Source organism: Varanus komodoensis, unplaced genomic scaffold (genome assembly GCF_004798865.1).
Source record: "Varanus komodoensis strain SLA01 unplaced genomic scaffold, ASM479886v1 scaffold54, whole genome shotgun sequence".
Classification (NCBI taxonomy): Eukaryota; Metazoa; Chordata; class Lepidosauria; order Squamata; family Varanidae; genus Varanus; species Varanus komodoensis.
Genome location: NW_025336142.1, coordinates 1,570,591 through 1,589,950, shown reverse-complemented (window position 1 = coordinate 1,589,950; position 19,360 = coordinate 1,570,591). Strand labels below are relative to the sequence as shown.

The window sequence follows — 19,360 nt, the reverse complement described above, 5'->3', positions numbered from 1 at the left end:
CTCCCCTCCCCTCCCCTCCCCAATTTGCATGGAAAATCGATCAACTGGGCCAGGAAAAGGGGTCTTCAGTTCTCCTCCACAAACGGAACCTGGCATGCTGCAGAGATCAAATAGTGTATGGTGTCTTAAAACCCTCCCCAGCATCTTTGCCAGGTTGCCCCTCAGTTCTGAGTGCAGCGCAGGAAAAGGACAGCCTTTCTCCGGGTGGCAGCCATCTTTTGCCAACAGTTCCCAGCATTCCTGACCACTGGCCATGCTGCCTGGGGGCTGATGGGAGCTGAAGTCCACAACATCTGGGGGGAACTGCTTGGGGAAGGTGTGCCTAGAGCACCTCTTTGGATCAGGGTCAGGAAAGGGGGCCCTGTCCAAACAGCAGTGCCGGGAAGGTACCTGGCCCCACCTGGACTGACACAACAGTATCATTAAGAAAATTAATTTGGATTTTTCTCCAACAGTAAAACCAATTTATGACGGAGATGCGGGATAAAACGACAGAACAAACCCATCCGCTTCACACAGCATCCTTCAATCATTTGGAAACCAATTAATTTCGGCATAAATCACGGGCAGAAGGAAAGCAGGGATTTGAAAGTGACTTTGCTAATCCCTCAGTTCCAGATTTTGGGGCCACCATTAACGCCCCTCCAAGGAGCCCCGCCTCCAAGGGAGGAGGGGCATGGGAGGGGCCCTCCATCATGGTTGCCTTCCAACGTATTAATTTAGGGGCGAGGGCGGGCCGTACATGCTCCCCGGGAGAGTGTCCAAACCGTGCTCAATGCCTTCCAAGGTCTAAAGCGGCAGTGGTGGCGCACTGCTGGGCTGAGCGCCCCCCCCCGGAGCCCCCCCGCCCCCCGTCCGGGCGGTGAGATGACAGATAAAAGAGCAGAAAATCACCAACCTCAGAGTGCTTTCGCCAAATGTCTATGTTCTTGCGCTGAGCTTTCGAGAAATGGTCCCAAGCTTTTTGTCTGGTGGAGGCGTTGAAAACGGCCACAATCTGCTCAACTTTGGTGAACAAGGAAGTCAAACAAGACAAGCAATTTATGTTGTGATCACTGGAGAACGGCAAAGCAAAGCGTCCCGGGCGCAGGTCCCTGTCCAAACCAGGCCAGCCTTATCCATCCCATGCGCGTCCTTCCGTACTCACGTGGTCCGGGGCTCTCCGTCAAGTCTGTCTCCACAACATGGGCTACACAAGTTATCCATCAATTGCCAACGGATCTGCATGCAGTTTTCCTAGGCACATTATGCTGCTCTGTTCTGGGGCTACAGGTGCATGCACACAGGGCTCTAGCTTGGAGAAAAGGCTGCAGGAGCTGTTCTAGGGCGCGACGCCAGTCCTATATCCATGATGGCCACCCCAGCGACCTGCTTTCAGTGTTGGCCCAAGTTAAGTTGCTCTCGCTCCAGCTGGTCAGCTGTAAGTATGATCATCACTGGATGCAACCCATTTAATTCAAAGGACTTACTTTTGCAGCAGTGGGTGTAGGGCTGTGCTGTTAAAGTCTCAGCCCTGTTCTGAAGTTGGAATCTGAAATTAGACCAGGCTAAGTAGGAGCTGAGAATCGGGCTGCGTGTCTGCTGAAAGCAAGAGTGGGCGACACACAAGCTTCCCGCCCTTGTTACACTACCAAAAGAGGTGGGGCGGGGCAGGTGGTTCTTTGGCGGCTACTTTAACGCTATGGAGGGCCAAATGGGCCACATTTCATTTCATTTATTTCATTTCAGGTTCTGTTCAGTTTGACCTAGTTTCCACTCTGAAGGAGTTTGGCTCCCAAATTTGGTTTCAGAACATGGCCCATGGAAAGACTGGTCAGACATGGGTCCCTGCAGCCGCCAGAGTTGACCCCACATAAAAAAGGACCCAGTTGCGAGCACCCAGTGTGGAACTGTAGTCGCACTGGTCACGCCACACCAGAAAGTTTCAGACTTCAGAGTCACCAGCTGAATTTGAGGTTCCCCAGGCTCACTGGGAGGGAACTGCTCGTTTTCGTGGGTTCACGTGAGACCGGGGAGCGGTGGAACTGACAGACCGTGGAGAGCTGAGATCAGGTTCGCTCCCCTAAATCCCCACATTTCAAGCCGCATGCCGCTCCCCTTGTCTCTTTTAGTCTTGCATTCCTCTCTTGCTTCTTTTGCATCTTGCTTTTTCAAGCCGGAGGGTAACATTCGGACTTGCCAAGCAAGTGCAAATGACGCACCACTGCGACCTTCTGTGTGGCTGGAACACACAAAACCAGGACAGCAAATTCTGAATCGCTGCAGCTCACAGATTCAAGAGAGGAAGGAGGCGTTTGTAACCACAGTCCACAAAAGCATTTGCACTTGTATTTTGGCTCAGGCATCACCGCTTATCTGGAACCCGTCATGTTCAAACCTCTGGTCCCTCTTTGTTGCACCAATATACACTCCAATCTTTTATTACTGCAATAATGAAACAGCATGGCACGCTCTTAAAGAAAATGGAAGAGCAGCCCCCATCTTCTCACATTCCTTACAGTCTGATCAACACCCAAGGAAAGTAGTCAAACACATTTGGATTTAAGATACTAAGCGCGACTCACTCTGGAGCAACAGGGCTGTGGTTTGGGTCTGGACCATTTGAGCTGCATCTAAATCTCAGTATCCCCAAAGCTAACAAAATGTACTCTCACCTGCTTGATTGCATCCCAGCAGAGATGTGTTTCCTAGAGAATTAAAATCTGCATTGTTTTCCCAAAACCTGCCGAGTCTGATCCCCAAGCCACTTATTTTTAAGGGAAAATAGCCTTGGCAACGCCTACTTCTATAAGCCAAGATTGCTTCCACTAAGATATCAGCTCCCCAGGCACGGCCAGTAATGGAGGACCTGAAGCAAAAGTTGCTAAATAGCATGTCCTGTACTGTGCCCTCACGCAGGATACTCCGTTCCGTCCCTCTTCTACTGCTTTCTATTTCAAGTGCCCCAAGAGTCCGCATTCGGCTGTTGACAGGGCCTTCCCTCCATTTGGTTCCCTTAGAAGTTTTTCGTACTGGTGCAAATTCCCTGAGAGGTGGGAATTCTGAAGCCAAGGATCAAGCGGTCTACCAGCCCAGCTGGTCCACAAGCCCAAAACTGTTCCTGCTCAGGTGGGTGGCCATGAACCCCTGAGCTGGGACATCCTTGGAGGCACAGACTGGAGGCTGGCAGCTGAGCTGAGGTGCCTTCAAAGGCATCTTCTCCGAGCCACGGGTCTTTGCCACCCCCGCCCTGCCTCACGCTCTGCCAGGAAGCCGTGCACTGGCTTTCGCTGCACAACTACCATCCTGAAAACCATCCGTGTCTCCATCCGTGGGGGAGACACGGATGCCGAGATGCAGGGTTGTCCCGTCTCTGTTTTGCTGCTGCTGCTGCTGCTGCTTTTGGTGCTTTCTTTCATGAGCTTTTTTTGTACATCTGCAGACCACAAGCCAAAGCAAGGGCTGCCGTTGCCTCCCCTTTGATGCACGAAAGTACCAGCTCTGCTATGCAAGCACCAGAACGTCAGAAACAGGGAAGAGGGAAACACAGCCGGCTCTTCTGCGGCCCAAATACGCAGGAACCACAGTCACCGTACATGTGTGGCCAAACTCCAACACTGAGCTTTCGGTTCGTGGAATGCATCTCTGTGTGAACATGAGACTCACACGGAGAGCAACCCCAGCATCGAGGTGAAGCTTCTGTGGGAATCACCCTCACGTGTGAACGGTGCTCACCTAACCCGACTTATGGAAGCCACGGCCAGTGGGGTTGCCGTGACCCACAGTCCGAGTCGCCTCTTGGTCGCTCTCCCCCTTGAAAGCCGTTTTCGAGTGCAGTGCCCTTCGCTGAACCAGCCACTTCCTCGCCAGCAAAGGGGTCAACACGATCGCGGCAGCCGGGACCACGCGCTCCCCGTGACCTGCAGAGGTGAAGGAGGCGATCCCTGGCTTCCACCAGCACGTGAGCAACCCGGCCCCACCCTGCCACCGCCTGCAGCCCCACAGGACGGGACAAGCCAAGCTCAGGGAAGGGGGGCCCTGCAGCAGGGCGTTCAATTCCCACCACGAAGCTTCAGCTGCCAATCGCCCCGGACTACAAGCGGGGGGAGAACATGCTCACACTCTTTCCACTGCCAGAGATGCTGCGCAATGTTCGGAGCAGTTTCAACAGGTTGCAGGCGGCCTTGGAGATAATCCGAAGGAAAGATGGGGTGTCGGTCTTTAAAATAAATGTTCGTGAATAAATGCACAGTGAACTCAGCTGCAAAAGGGAGTGATGACTTCCATGTATCCAAGAGACAGATTGGGTATTCCATTCGCTTATTAAATGAATGGGGAGAAACCGAGGGAAATATGGAAGTGTTATCATGAAGGGATCTATTTTATTAATGGCGAGCTTTAGAGTCTAATCATTATTCTGTTGTCCCTCTCACAAGCGCAAGGAGCTCTGAACTTAATCAACCATCTGTGGATAATTAATTAATTAGGAACTGAAGATGCACGTAGAACATATTTCTGAAGATCAAGTAATGTGAGTATTTTAACAGTTTCAGACTGAAAAGGTATAAGTGGGAACATTAGGATTCTTCTGCCGAAACCCTTGAACTACGAAGTGTGTAATTACGAGAACGGCTGAGAGTTCTTTCTACAGGTGTTAGCATTAATTAAAAATCCTTATCAGTTCATTTTAAAAAAGATTTCAGAGCATGAAAGTAGAATAATCATAAAATACACTGGCATTGTAATTACCAGAGATAGATGGTTGTTCCGCATCACTCTCAAAACAGGGGCCCGGAAGGAACATGGTGGATGGCTTGCCTCACTGGACTGGGGACCCAGGAATCCAGTCCGTTCTTGACTACTAAGCCCATGGGGTGACTCTGGGCAAGCCTTTCCCTCTTGGCCTAACCTACCTTGCAGGGATGTTGTTGTGAGGGTAAAATAGACTGGAAAAGGACTATGTAAACCAGCTGTGATGTCATACTAAGAAGAGTGGCTATGATAAATGCACCTACAAGGGAAAACCACAGAGTTCCATTACTAACTAGCCTTCATTTGTCCTGACCACCCACTCTCCACTTCCCCACCTAAGTCCTCCAACAAGAAGGGAAGTCCTATTTGTCTGAAATACTGTTCTTCGAATGCAGCCTTCCCAAGTCTCCGATGCTACAGAGGAAATCAATGCACCAAGCACAGAGATAGCAGAGAGATGCCTGATTTATAGTTTCTCACTTGTTGGGTCCTCAACACATTCAGAAATAGGTGCACCTCTCCCGCAGCTGAGAAACCTGGAGGGGGAGGTGGGCCGGGCGCGCGCGACGCAGCGAGCGACCTGGCACTGCTTCCGGAGCAGGCAGAGCCTTGTCCAAAGCCGCCAGTCAGACCGGCAGCGCAGCTTCTGCTCCATCCCGTGGCCGCACCCCGCATCCTGGCAGGCCCTGGGAGCGAAATCCCCAGCCTGGCCCTATTCTTGCCCCTGGCCCACAGCAGCCTCCCCAAGCTGGCCCACGGCAGGCCTGAGGCGGGTCCCCCGTCCCGGTTCCCCGGATGTGCCTCCCACTCACCCGCACCCTCACGCAGCTTTTGCACTGAGGGAGACACACGGCTTGGCCTGCCCTTCGGAGAGCGTTCCCCGTCATGATGAAAACCTTGGCAAGGATGAGGGGGCCACCACACTGCATCCTCCGCCTGTTTGCTTCCAGGCCCAGCTTATCTTCAGTCCAGCATATCATAAGGTGGAGGAGGAGAATGACGGAAGCTGCCTTGAGCCCTTTGTCGGAAAAAGGCAGGATATACATCGAGAAATAAATAAATAGATAGATAAAATCTTAAGTTGGACCTGAATGCCAATGTAGCGAGATCTTCCGCCAAGGCGCTACCTGAGCCAGTCCGTGATCCCAGGGCGCCTCAAGTGATGCAAAAGCAACGCAGATACGCATGCAAGCAAATTTTGCAGTTGAAAGAGGCTTAATGACTCTTCCAAAGCTATGAATGAACCGCACTGTAGGACAGAAATGTTGTGCAATGAGCATGATTAAATATTCATCAACAAACATCTGTTGATTAATCTAATGCCATATGAAATTTTCATTAGCCAGATGCAACATTTGATGGGAAATTTGGCTTCCCATCAATGACTGAAGCATCGAAAAGCCATTTTCCTCCTAAGTGTAGGATATTCTAAGCCAACGGGCGGTGGGGGCCATTTGTTTTCGAGAAAAGCGCTGTTTTGCCCGTAAATGGCCCAGAAGAACCAAGAGCGATGGGTTAGTCCTCAAAGGTCTCTGCAGTCTGAAGGGGAACCCCAGATGGAGGTGGGAACCATCTTTGTTGCTCATTTACTTGTGAGTAAAAGGTTGGGGGAAGGCAGAAGTTTCACACAAACAGGAGGCGCTTGTGAGAAGAAGCCGGGCACTTCCTTGCCAGCCCCTTGTCTGAGTGAGGTGTATGCCCACTGCTCCCAAAATACAGGAAGGGACCCCAAACCTGAACCGGAAGAAGAGGAAGGGTTGGACTCCTTGCCTGGACAATCCAGACCAAGTTCCAAGGCAAGCCAAGTGGCCGATGAGAAGCAGAAGCACCGGGGAACTGCTGGGCCAGCAGAGGTCGAGGCAAAGGGGTGTCATTTCAGAAGCAGGTCCAACTGAAGTCTGCTGAAGTCTGCTGCGGAGCGGACATGGGCCCAGAATTCCCACCAGCAGCAGCAGGAACCTCCGCAAGGGTGGAGCGAAGTTCGGAAAGCGTTTCCGCTTGGAATTGGCTTCCTGATACAAGCAAGGCTTCCTTTCTCATTAGCTGGCTCGTTAGCGAGACAGACCGTCCTTTGCTAACAACCCCTGGAATACTGGAGCGGTCTGGCCAGACCAGTCTAGCTGGCCGGGCTGTTCCAATAAAGGCTGGCGCTGGCAGCTCTCCATCTTGATCTGCTCGCAAGGGGGAAGGCGGGCGGGCGGGCAGGCCGGCGGGAGAGAGCGGCTCGTCACCCGCAGGCTCTCCCCGCAGCCCAGCTCGCTTCCTGCAGCAGACCTCATCCTGCCCTCCCTCGTGTGTTTAGGCGGCAAAAAGTCCTACAACGCCCAGCAAGCAGGAATGACTTTAATTGCATCTTTGATTGATGAAAGCACGGCGGGGCAGGCCTTAGTCACCTCAGCAACAAGAAGAGTTCTTGGAAAAACTTAAAAGGAGAGACTATGACGTAATCAAATGGATTCACTTGACTCAAGGCGCGTGATCTTCAGCAGCCTCCAATGGAATGGCAGGCGGCAAACGATCAAGGCGGTTCTCGGACAGACGCGCAGCGCGGAAGCACCACCGCCCCTGCGAACCCTCTGGCTGCCCTGTCCGAGCGCTCCCGCTTCCTGCTGGAGCGGCACAGGGACACGAAGGAACCAACCCCTGGCTGCACCCAGCACGACCCCTTCGGCCCCTGCATTCACATTTCTTATTAAACACACCAGCCACAAATGCTTGGTTCCTACTGATAAACATGCAGAAAGATTTTAACAGGCAACGAGGGACTTCTGGCTGCGATTATCCAGCAAACATGATTTTTCTCTTCCCCACCTCCCCATCCCTGAAATATGCATATCACTTCATCTTAATGAAGGCACAGAAGCAAAACTGTGGTTTTCAATTCAGGGAGGGGAGAACCACTGCTAGGTTCTATGCCCACCTTTGGGAATATGTAATATTAAAAAACAAAAAACCCAACTACCCAATAGACTTTAAAGTTATTAAAATTAAGTTTGATTGATTGATTAATTAATTTTGTATTCCCATAACATCTACAGCAATGTTATCAAATATAGAAGCAAAATAATTTCTGCCCTTGGCATTTATACAGACTCATTTAATCCTCTGTTGACAGAAAAATTGACTAACCCAAACTGCTATCGCTATCCATCGCACCCCTAATATCCATCCTGATCAAACATGCGGTGAACATTTCTAGGCATGATACCAGTTGCAAATCCAAACCCATCGCCTTATTAAGACTTGCCCTCTTCCATTAAAATGAATTATTTATGCATAAGTCATCAGGATCAAGAATATTCCGTAATATAGCATGTAAAATGTGCATCAACAGTATGGGGGAATCTAACTGACTCCACAGTTTTATAACCTGGAAAAAACATGTGCCCCATAACAGAAATATTCTAGTACAATAATATTCCGAACCAACGCATCTCATGTACTTTGCAACTACGTTCGTACCTACAAGAGTCAGGCAGTCAATTGGCACAAGGGCCACACAGTTGCTGAGATATTCCGCCTTTCCGCTGACTGCCCAGGTCTCCTGAGGACATCTGTGGGGATGTTCAGACCCTCTTATGTCTTTAGCGCAGCTTGTAAGACACCTCTGGGGGCAGAACCTTCTCATGGGTTCTGTGGCAGGTTGAGCAGGATGCAGCCTGCCCGGCACACAAGGCCCGCCTCGTGGAGAGCGCCCCGTGACCGCAGGCTTCACTGTGCCTTGGACCAAAGGCCATGACAAGGGGACTGTAGTCCAGGAGCCAAACCCAGGGGAACTGACTTTCCCACCCGCAGAATGGACTCCTCGCGCATCTCTCTTTGGGACCATGCGCAACACAGAGCGGTGGACAAAGGTTCTGTGACTTTCCCCCCACTGCTCTAGCAGTTTTATCTCTACCAGAAGAAGCTCTGCAAAGTTAAAGGCTCTGGGTAGTTCATTCAGGACCAAGCCAGCCCATGATGCTTTGCCACAGGGATGGCTCCCATGGCTGGGAAAGGATTTCTCCTGGATTCACGGTAGCACAAAACCCGGCTCGAAACCTTACTCATCACAATCCCACCAGTCCAAGTTGTGAGGGCCCCGTGTGGCTGCCAACAAGACGCACGGGTGAGACCCAGTGGGGGTGCATTCCGGAGTGTCATTTAACGCACAGTTAGACCCCGTTCCAAGCAATGTCTCCGCACTGGTCAGTACTGGGTTCAGCTTGGAGAGGGCAGCCAACTGGTTGTCCACTCATGTATGTCTGCCCTGCAACATGGCAGAAGGGGGAACATCCACACAGCCCTGGCCTCCTCGCTCAGATGCCTGGCCGCTCGCCTGCTCAGCAGGCCCACGTCCAACAGCTGGCCTGACAGAGAGAATTACTGCAGCCGAGGCGAGATGTCCCAATTATGGGCTGGGGTCAGCTGGTCAGGTTTGGAGCCAAAAGGGCGATGCTTGCAGCTCACACAGAGAAGCTTTGACTCCCAAGCCAGCAATTATCCACAGCCATTCCAGACAGAAAACGGATACCGTATCTCTTTATTTATTTATTACAGGGATAGTTTGCTGGCTCCATGAGTCCAGCCATATTGACTCATGCAGCCGAATTACGCCAATCAGCTTCTAGGTGCAGGTACTTACAATTCAAGATGCAGGTACGTATTTTTAAACCTCTGCATAACCTGGGACCCAAACACCTTCCCCTGGATCAGCCTCTGCCGAGGGCCTGCTTTAGGATGTGTGCATCGGCGGCGCTTCTGAACAACAAGGGATCCAAAGCACAAATATCTTTGCCCAGCACCAAAAGGTTTGTCATCAGGTGCCACGCTGGCCTTTTGGCCACCGTGCTCGGTGTGGAATGTCATCTCAAAAGAGGACCACCGAAAGGACAATCTTGTCGGCGCCGAGCAAATGTTTTTCTTCACCCAGACATTTTAAACCATGGTGGAACTGTATTTTCCAGGATTTTATTGATGTGTTGTATTTATTTTGTGTACAGCTATGACTGTGGGTGAGTCCACATTACGTGACAAGTCAAGGTGGGTACTTTTATTTTTATTTTTTACCACGGTTGGTCTGGTGTGCCATCTAGAAGAAAACTGGCCTGCCAGTAACCATAGAAAGCAGGTGTACATTTGGGATACTAATTTATTTACGTAAAATGTTTGCATCCCACCCTTCACAATGTCTCAGCGCGGCAACATGCTACTGAAGTCTTCTCAAATGTGCAGAATTTTCTCTATAACCACAAACAGGAAATTTCTTTTTTTAAGCTAATTCTTTCCTGAATCTAATAAAAATCCACATTGCCTGGTCCTTTTCTCTCTTCGCCAGGCAAGACAAGGCATGGCAGGGTTGTTCCCATCTGTTGATACCACTCATTTTCAACGTTAGCTTGCTCGGAAGGGAAAAACACAACAGCAAAGATCCAGCAGGGCTGCCCTGGGAATATCTTCCACTTCCATCTGCCGCAGACTACATAACAAAACATGCACAACCCAATGTTCTGAGGATTAGCATGAATAATTGAAAAGCATCATCTACCCCAAATGTACTAACATTTCTTGTTACACTTCCAAACAACGGGATTTCTGCAGAGCGAGAGAACTCAGTCAGGAGCTCCTTGAAAAATCAGTTGCCGAATGGTCCATGGAAAAGGTTATGGAGACAAATCATGGTCAATTTGATCACCAAAGCGGCTGTGGGTTCAATGACACCCGAGGCCTGCATCTACACGGTGAATTTTTAAAAAGGAACCAAGAGCTTAACGCGGCCAAAGCAACAAACAGAGCAGGGAGAATGCAGGTCCTCTCCGTTCTTCTTTACAGCCCTGGCATTTTGGAGAGCGTTGAAGTCAAGCAGTTCCCCGCACTCACAAGCCATGCGCTGAATCGCTCCACAAAGACACACCGCGAGGCGCCTCTTTGCAAGCCGTGTGCCCCTTCCGCCACAATCTCTTTCTTCCACGGTTCTGCAGTTGGCTGCTTTAACTGCACACTAATTTCCATCCCCCAGGTCCAGATTTTACAGGGTGTTTGCTTTATACTCCGCTCCAGAGTTTTCCAGGGATTGACGTCAGACCGACTGGTCTGTAGTTCCTACCTTCTTCTTTTTTACCCTTTCTTGAAGATAGGGCAACACCAGGCCTTCTCCAACCTCTAGGATTTCTTTTTCTTTTTTTTAAATTCCCACTCATCTCGGACTCTTTTTCTCTTTCAAGTGACTTGCCCTTACTTACTGTTCTGAGTTTATTAAACTTCACTTCTCTAAAATCCAGGGTACATGGTTGGCTTTTGCTTCCTGCTGAATCAAGGATTCCATATGGCGTGGCCAATTCCCCCGAGAGTTTCCACAGCTGCTCCTTTGTCTACCAGCTCGTCCCTGTTGCACAGTATCAAGCCAAGGATGGCTGCCCCTTCCTCCACTTTCTGTTATACAAGACTACAAGCCTAAACACAGTCACCAGGAATTCACTGCGACTGACTTCAATATTGTGATCAGCGACCACAATCAAGACAAAATAGTTGAAAGAATGTCTGGCACTCTCGTTTCTTTTCCGTCGTCCCTAGATCGCCTTCTTAGGTGTATCATGTTGAATGCTATGTGCAGGTCACCAAGACCCAAACCTCATCTGGGGGATTCTTGTAACCTGGGCACCTCACACCTCTCACACACCTGCACCAACCCCCTTGCATAAGTATTTTGTGTGAATACAGCATCCAGTCGGAGGAGGAGTTTCCCAAAGCTTGCTGGCTATTCTGTTATGCAGTTGGCTTGGTCCTAATGAATATTCTGCTGGCCAGGATTTGCTATTCCGTTCCGCTTTTTCCAGTGGGCCAATAGAGGGCAACCTTGCTTTGAACGGACCGCTGTTCCTTGGGCCATTTCATTACGAAGCATGAACCATCTTCCCTTCTAGAGTGACTGCACGGCACACTGAGCGTTGATATTTTGGGGCTTTGTACTTCCCTCCACTGAAACTCAACTACTTTGGCCACCGAATGGGAAGGAAGGACTCCCTGGGGAAGAGCCTGATGCTGGGAAGGATTGAGGGCAAAAGAAGGAGGGGGCGGCAGGGATGAGGGGGCTGGATGGGGTCACTGAGACAGAGGGTGTGGGCTTGGGTGGGCTCTGGGGATGGCGGAGGACAGGAGGGCCTGGAGGAACGTTGTCCGTGGGTCACGATGCGTCGGACGCGACTTTGCGCCTAAGCAAACTTGCCTCCACCAGCTCATCCCTGGACTAGCCGGCTAGGATGGACAAGCTCTCCTCAGAAAGGGGCACATGAGTCTCGATGTGCCCGAAACTACACAGAGCTGCTGCCAGGCTGGAGGGGCCCCCCCACAAGCTGACTTTAAGGAGGGGCGCCAGCCCGCAAGCCCTCTTTCGTTTTGGCAGACACTGAAAAGAAGCACTGCCAGAGGGAGACCCGTGAGGTGCCAGCGCCGTCCCAAAGGCAGCGTCTCTTTCCCCTTTCTCCCTCCCTCCCTCCCTCTCTGACACAGCGGGCTGCCTGTGGGGAGGGCTGCCGGCCAGGGCATGGGTGGCCTCGATCCTGGACCCTAGGCACGTGCCCCATGAGCAGGCCTGGGCAGCGCCAGCAAACCAACAAGAATCCTTGCGCTACTGGGCAAATGAATTCACCCAAGCGGCCCAAGCCCACAGTAAACAGCCACGGGCGAGCAATGAACACACTGGATTTTCACTCCAACCGTTCCAACACCGCTGGGGGCTGGATCCAGCAAATCTGGAAGTACCTCCACCACCGGTCCAAGGTGACAGGAAGCTGCATACGTGCGTTTTCACACGTGTGCTCAAGTCTGATCGACCTTTTCGTTGGCTTCATCCCCCGCTGCTCCCCCGCTCGCACACGCATGGTCATCTGCCCGCGGTTTGGATGAGGTTCTCCTGGGCACTGCTCAAGGACTCCCCCCCCCCCACCGCCTGCTTGGCCCTGGCTGATCACTTTCCACCCCAGGATTTCTCAGGCAGGATCCTGTTCTTCCTCTCCTTCTCTGTTTAAAAATAGTCTCTCGAGGTGTGAGAGGCAGTGTTTGTGTTTATCTCGCCAGAAAAGAGCACCTCAAAGGAAGTCTTGGGAGGAAAAGAGGCTGCATAAATGTGTCTATTTTGACAGGTGCCGGGGCACCTCGCGCTGCATTGATGCAGAGTCTGACAGTTTTATGGGGCTTCTTTTCCTGAACAGATGCTGCTGATGGAGCCCCCATCCCCATCCCGAGCCCCTTTCCCTGCTGTGGACGGACTGGGTGGGTCTGGGCGATGCTTTAAGCCCCGGGTGGGGACGGAGCCGGGCTGGGCTCGAGGGTGCCTAGGAACGTCTGCTGGCCCCATTCCCCTGGTCCCCCACCAGGATCCCAGGGGGCAGTGGGGGAGCACTTTCCCCACCCCACACCCCAGCCAGTGCTGGGAGCCGGGGGAGGCTCCGGAAGCCCGTCCCAGGCAGCCCAGCTCTCCTCGCCGCTGTTTGGCCACAGCCGAGTGCCAGGGGAAGGGTCACAGGGGGGGGGGGGGGGGGGAGCAGGCCTGCTGTGCACCTCTCCTCCCTCCGCCCCCCCGGCAGTCTCAGGTGAGACTTGAGAAGCACAGCCCTTCAGTTAGTGCTTGACAGGAAGCAGAAGGACATCAATCTAAGTTGCGTCCTGTTTGGGGAGCCGGAGAGGCCTCTGCCCATGTGAAGAGCAGAAACCAAACCAGGCTGCCCTCCCATGGAGAAACGCCCCCGCTCCACCCTCTGGGCTGCTCTTGCTGCCAGCGGGCGAGATGCCAGACGTGCGTGGGCTGCTCACTGCTCCTGCGGCCCCCCGGCGGGCTCTGGGACGCCCTCCCCACACCTCCCCTCCAGCTCTGAAAGGCCTCGCTCCATTTCCGAGGCAGGCTGGGTCTCCACTAGGCCCCCTTGGGGCTGCCAAGCCCTCCGCCCCCTTGGCCCCCCCGAGAGTCAGACACCTCTCCCTGAGCTGGCTCCAATGCGCAAGCGCTGGGCCCCCCTCACGCCGCCCCCATTTGGCGATGCCCCATCCAAACCTCGCTCTCCCCGCATTTCTGTGGGCATGAACCGTGAGATGGGTGGGAGAGCAGGCACGGCGGTCTCCCCTGGATCCAAAAGTGGTCCCCAGGCCGTAGCTTCTGCAGCCCCCCGCCTGCACCTCAAGCTCCTCCTCCCCGGGAGACAGAGCAAGAGGAAGGGAGCAATGGAGGCCCCAGCAGAGGGTCCCTTCTGTGCCCCCCAGGTGTGTGGCACCGAGAAGCAGACCCGGCCGTTGACCCAGCGGCTGTGTTGGGCTGAGGTGAGGCCTGGGGCAGGGCCCTTGGTGCTCCGGAGGAAGTGACGCGGAGAAGGCCCTTCTCACTATGTCTCTCCTCCGCCCAGGCCCAAGTGGGGCTCACGAAGGGGGCAGGGGTGCCCCCAGCTCCTCCACCCAGCAGCAGCCCTTCCTCGCAGTCCTTGCCAGGAGCTCCTCCGTTTGGCGACTTGCACGTCCCTTGCTGTGGCCTCCAAGTTCGGACAGCACGCTGGGCTCTCAAAGTCCAAGAAAAGCCCGGGTTGTTTTGGCTGGTGGCATATGAGCCACTGCCAGGCAGTGGGAGGGGTTCACGCAACCCATCAAGCGATCTTTTCCTCCCATGTTTGCCACAGGGGCAATGGTGCGATAACATGCACCCCGGGAGCCTGCCGGCTTGGTGTGCAGGACAAGCCAGAACCTTCCCCCAAATCATAGTTCTCCAGGTGTGCTGGCTTGCACCTCTGGTTATCCCAGCAAGCCTGGCAAGTTGTTCTGGAAGAGATGGGTGCACCTCCACACGTGCGTCTGCTGATGTGCAACATGGGTCATGAACCAGAAACTACGAGAGATGCTTTTAGCTCCATATCCGTTCAACTCGGATGCAGAACCCAACCATATGAAAAACTAGATGAGGATCAGAAGGGAGAGTTGGTGGAAGGTCCATCCATGATTAAGATAAGCAGGTGATGCCTCATGCCCAGCAGAAAGTAGCAACGGACTGACATTACTCCTGGTGAAAGTGAAAGAAGGAAGTACAAAAGCAGGACTAAGGCAGCTGTGAGGCTGACAACGAAGAGTCGGACCTTGCGGAAGTTTTTCCACACCCTGGTTCATGTATCAATTCAAAAGGAGACTGCAGCCAAGAAATTAGAAGAAGACAAGGACTGGGAAGGGAAGTAATGAAGGAACTGGATACAATCATCGAGTTGACTGAAGACAAGCAAAAATGACTGGGCTGAGGCTGTCATTCTTTGAGCAGGGAGAATGCGGGACTGTCTGGAGAAGGCCATCGCGCTGGGGAAAGCGGAAGGCAGGACGCCATCAAGGGAGCCACAGCATGGAGTTCGGAAGGTGCTCCGCAGGGCGGGCAAGGACAGGGCACTGAGGGGGCGCCCGCACATCAGGACCGACAGGACACCAGTGACAAGGGACTGAAGCCCTTGTTAGGGGAGCCGTGGGCCGACACGTGGCCTGGAGGGTGCCACGTTTGCAAGTACTGCCACGGAGGGTGTGTCCACCCCCTGCACTGCTTTCCAGGATCCAGTGCAAGATTGTGAATGCATAAGGCCACCTCCTTAAACATCTGGCTTTTCTATTACAGGTTCTGCTTTCAGCACCGCTGGTGCAATACCAAGTCACGCAGCAAGCAGCGCAGGACACGACCTTCTGGGAGCAAGCCTCGCCGTCGACAGGCTCCCACGAGCAGCCCCTTTTCGGGACCCTGTTCACGTTTCCTCTCATCAGGGAGGGCTCTGGGGAGCCCCCCCCCCCCCGCACCATGCGGAACCCGGGACCGTCATACTGTTAGCAAGATGCACCGTTAATCCACTTGTCATGCAAACCTGCACAAGCGACCGCACAAATATTCCGAGGCGAGACAGAGCGGAGACCTAATCTGGGGATTCGCAGCACCCGGTGTTTTCAAAGAAGCGATTCTTCATTTGATTCTTCATTTATGCAGTGCTTTCAGTTCATTCATGGAAACTGGTAAATATTTTATATTTAATCATGCCATATTAAAGTTTTGCACATTAGGTTCTGAACTGCTTGTTTCAGCATGAATAAAACACTGCTCCAACAATCACTCTGCATGATTTACGGGACCCAAAGTATTTCCCGTACGGTCTGAGAAAAGTGTAGTTGGCTTTAACTTTTCCTTCGGCTTGACTGCGTACTGCACATTTTCATCATTAAAATGGCAAAAAGTGCATTTGATACAACAAAGATAAAATAATCCGCCAGGCAATTATTCTGATTACTGTTTTATGAGGAAGGACCATTAAGGTAACAGAACTAATTATATTTTCTCCAGAGAAGAGTCACCAGCACAAAATACTGGGGCAAGCACCTGCAAGGGAGTATTTGCAGACATTCCAGTCTGCCAAAAGTTCTGCCGCAAATCCCCCCTTTTGCACCCAAGTCTCTGACTCAGAGAATTATTACCTCGGGATGCACGATGTGATGCGTAGGCTGTAACTCAGATTTCCTTCTTTATCTGATTTCTACCCCACCTTTTAATGCCAAAGGCTCCCCAAGGCAGCATATGCAAAACAGCAGATTAGCACAACGGCACATCGCAACATCATCCATGGGCCTGGCACCAGGTGCCGGATCCAAGGGCAGAGAGAGCCAGAGCTCGAGGGGAACCACGGAGCTGCTGGGCCTCAGATGAGGAGCCGAGCTGTTTCCTGGCCACATGCTCCTATGTCTCTTCACCTACGACTGCGAGTTTTGTGGTTCACAGCACTCCCTCAACTGGCCACAGCCCCTGTGCCTCCATTCCAACCTAGCAAGCCCCTGCTGATCCAGGGACGGTTCAAGAAATAGCTAGTTTACTGATGCACAGGGTGTTTCTCACTGACATATATACAACTGGGCTTGTTCACACCCCTGGCAGAGGTTACTGCCTGGCCATTTTCTTCCATTTCAGACAGTCTCAGGTTTCTCTTTTTCTTTTTTTTACAAAAAACAAACAAACAAACTATGATGACTTTGCTCACCTTGAGAAGTAAAGGCTTAGGAATGCTCCTTGATCTTCCAAAGTGCCAAAGGATATGAATCGAGAGTGACTACGTCATAGCTACTTACCCTCAGGATTACAACAACATCATCACAAGTTATCTAACACAACACCAACACCAACAACACCAGCAACAACACAGAACTAACTGGGTTTACTTACATTGAGTGAGAATCCCCGTTAAGGCATTCTTAAAGTTTTCCTTGGCTTGCTCCATTTCTTGCTCGTGAGTGGCCTTTTCGTTCATGAGTCGACGGACGTGGCTGTTCGCAGACTGTACCATTGAGTAGAAATGGTTGGCCGTCCGACGGTTCACCTCGCCTCGCTCGATCCAGGTCAGCAACACAGTAATGGCCTCAGAAAATTTGCTGTCATCTAGAACAATCAATCCAAGAATTTAAATTACGATCACATGCTTTGTGCTATGAATACACTTCTGCCCTTATGAATTAATAGTCTCATAAATAACATTTATGATGTATCTTATACCAGGCTACACTTAACACCCTACAATAAAACTTCATAAATTGCTCTCCAAAGCCCTGATTATCTTGAGCCTTGTAAAATGTTGTGGCTTGAATTTTCATTTACTCTTTACCTCGTTCTAGTAATATGAAGCAGCTTCGCCCAGGGAATTATTAAATGGAAAGTATTTCTAAGCCTCCTCCAGAACGCCATGGTAAGATGACGGTTCATTTTTATGTTCCCTGGTCACAGGACATCCCTGTGATGGCTTAGACTGAGAAAGCCCTACTGGGAAATGCTCGAAGGGGTGAGACCTCTTCCATGTGGGAATTATTGCGGTTATCCCCTAAATCAGTATTTCGACAGATGCTTTCCCAACCCCCTCTGACCCTGGGCAATTCCAGACTGAGGTCCTCTAACTCCACCCGATCGTTCTCTTCCACTGAGTGCCACATCCAAGATTACAAGTGTCTTTCCACACAACAGAAGAAACGACAACAGTTCTCGAGTGTCTACATGCGGCTGCTGGAAGAGAAGAAGAAAGGAATGTGCTAGATCCTTTAAAAGCTCAACTCTCAGTAGTCAGTGTGACATGGTGTGGGTCAATTCTACATACACTGATATTTAATCCATTTTCTATCTGATTTAAACACCGAATCTGTAAATCCCATGAGGTACTTTTTATTTAGATGCATTGTGAGAGTGTGCCAGAGATCTTAAGACACTGTGGGAAATCCAGACAGGGAATCCTGCCAACTTCTGGCCTTCTGGAGATCCCTCAGAGCTCCACCCAGGCATGGTCCACATCAGGAGGAAGGGGGTGGAGGAGCAGGTCCTGAGGATCTGCAGGACCCTAAGCCTCCCAGGTCCATTCCTGTCCCCAACCTCCCCTAGTTGCGTTCCAAGGTGCATTTAGTGCAATCTCTGTAGAAGAAGCAAAGTTTTCCTCTGTTGCTTTTCTTCTTTCTATCTCCCAGCAGACCATGCCTTTCAGAGCTCTCCCTTAACATCAGGATTGCTGTGTCCATAAATTGTTTAGGTGGGCAAACCATAATGGATCAAAACATGGAAGGGGAAAAATTCCCATGGCTAGAAGACGGTGCCAGCAAATGGCAGCACAGGTTTTTAAGCACAGCAGCATTTTGAGAGACGCAGGAAACCCCTTTTTCCTTTATTCCGGAATAAACACCCAGTCCAGAAGAGTGCTCTGTCAACATCCGTCTTGTGCAGATGGGGGTTTGGCAGAGCAGTCTAATCCATGGTGATGTTTACTTGTGCTAGCGGCGTGAAAATAAACGGGAAGCGTGCAAGAGCACTGCTCACCGTGAGCTGCAGAACACCCTGGTGGACTGAGCCCGGGGCCGTTTCCTTCGACCTCCTTCTCCCTGAGCTGCTCCTGCATCGTTCGCATGCCTGCTGTGGACGGAACCGAACGCACTGCATGAGTGAGCGCACAGCTGCATTTCCAGTGCACTGGTTCATGAGCTCAGGCTCCCATATTGTCCTGGCAATGTGTGATTCGAGCTCCAAATGGCAACACGGCAACTTTATGTGTGCAGGTCAACAAAGCCACAGGAAATGCCCATTGCAGCTGAATAGGTATTAAAGCAAAATTAACCTTCTATATAAACAGAAGCCCACCCAAAGAAGTTAATGATAAATGGAAAGCTTATTATACATATTTTAATTAATAACGGAGAGAGAAAAATAGAACTTACGTACGGATGACTTCGCCAATATTTTTACTAACTAGCTATATAAATAGAAAACTGGTTAAAGAATTGTACGATAAATGGAAAGCCGGTTATACCTACTTTATTCAGCAATTCAGAGAAAAAGCAGAACTTATAGATATTAAGCATTATGTATACAGTGATCATATTAGTATAATTGCTCCTGGAATTTAATTTCTTTTTTATTATGATATCGTTTATTTGGTGGGGGAGCAGGAAAAAATGAATTATTAATTGCTGCCGGGTTTGTGAATATGTTATAAGGTGAATTATTATTTACTTGTTACCCATGCTAAAGCAATTTTATGTAATAATTATTAGGTACTTAAGTATTAATTAATTTAACTAAGTATCATTCCTAACTATTATTATCTTAAAACTGCAGTTACAAATTTGGTAGATG

At 51.1% G+C, this 19,360-nt stretch overlaps 1 protein-coding gene across 1 annotated transcript in view; it reads right to left on the bottom strand.

Moving 5' to 3' along the window:
* ENOX1 (ecto-NOX disulfide-thiol exchanger 1) overlaps positions 1-19,360 on the bottom strand; it is a 107,341-nt gene that overhangs the window by 57,625 nt on the left and 30,356 nt on the right. Inside the window, exons 6-7 of the mRNA XM_044448243.1 lie at positions 16,922-17,134; positions 899-1,005 (exon numbers count right to left, since the gene is read on the bottom strand). Of these exons, the coding sequence (XP_044304178.1) occupies positions 899-1,005; positions 16,922-17,134 (320 nt within the window). The remainder of the gene's footprint in view (positions 1-898; positions 1,006-16,921; positions 17,135-19,360) is intronic.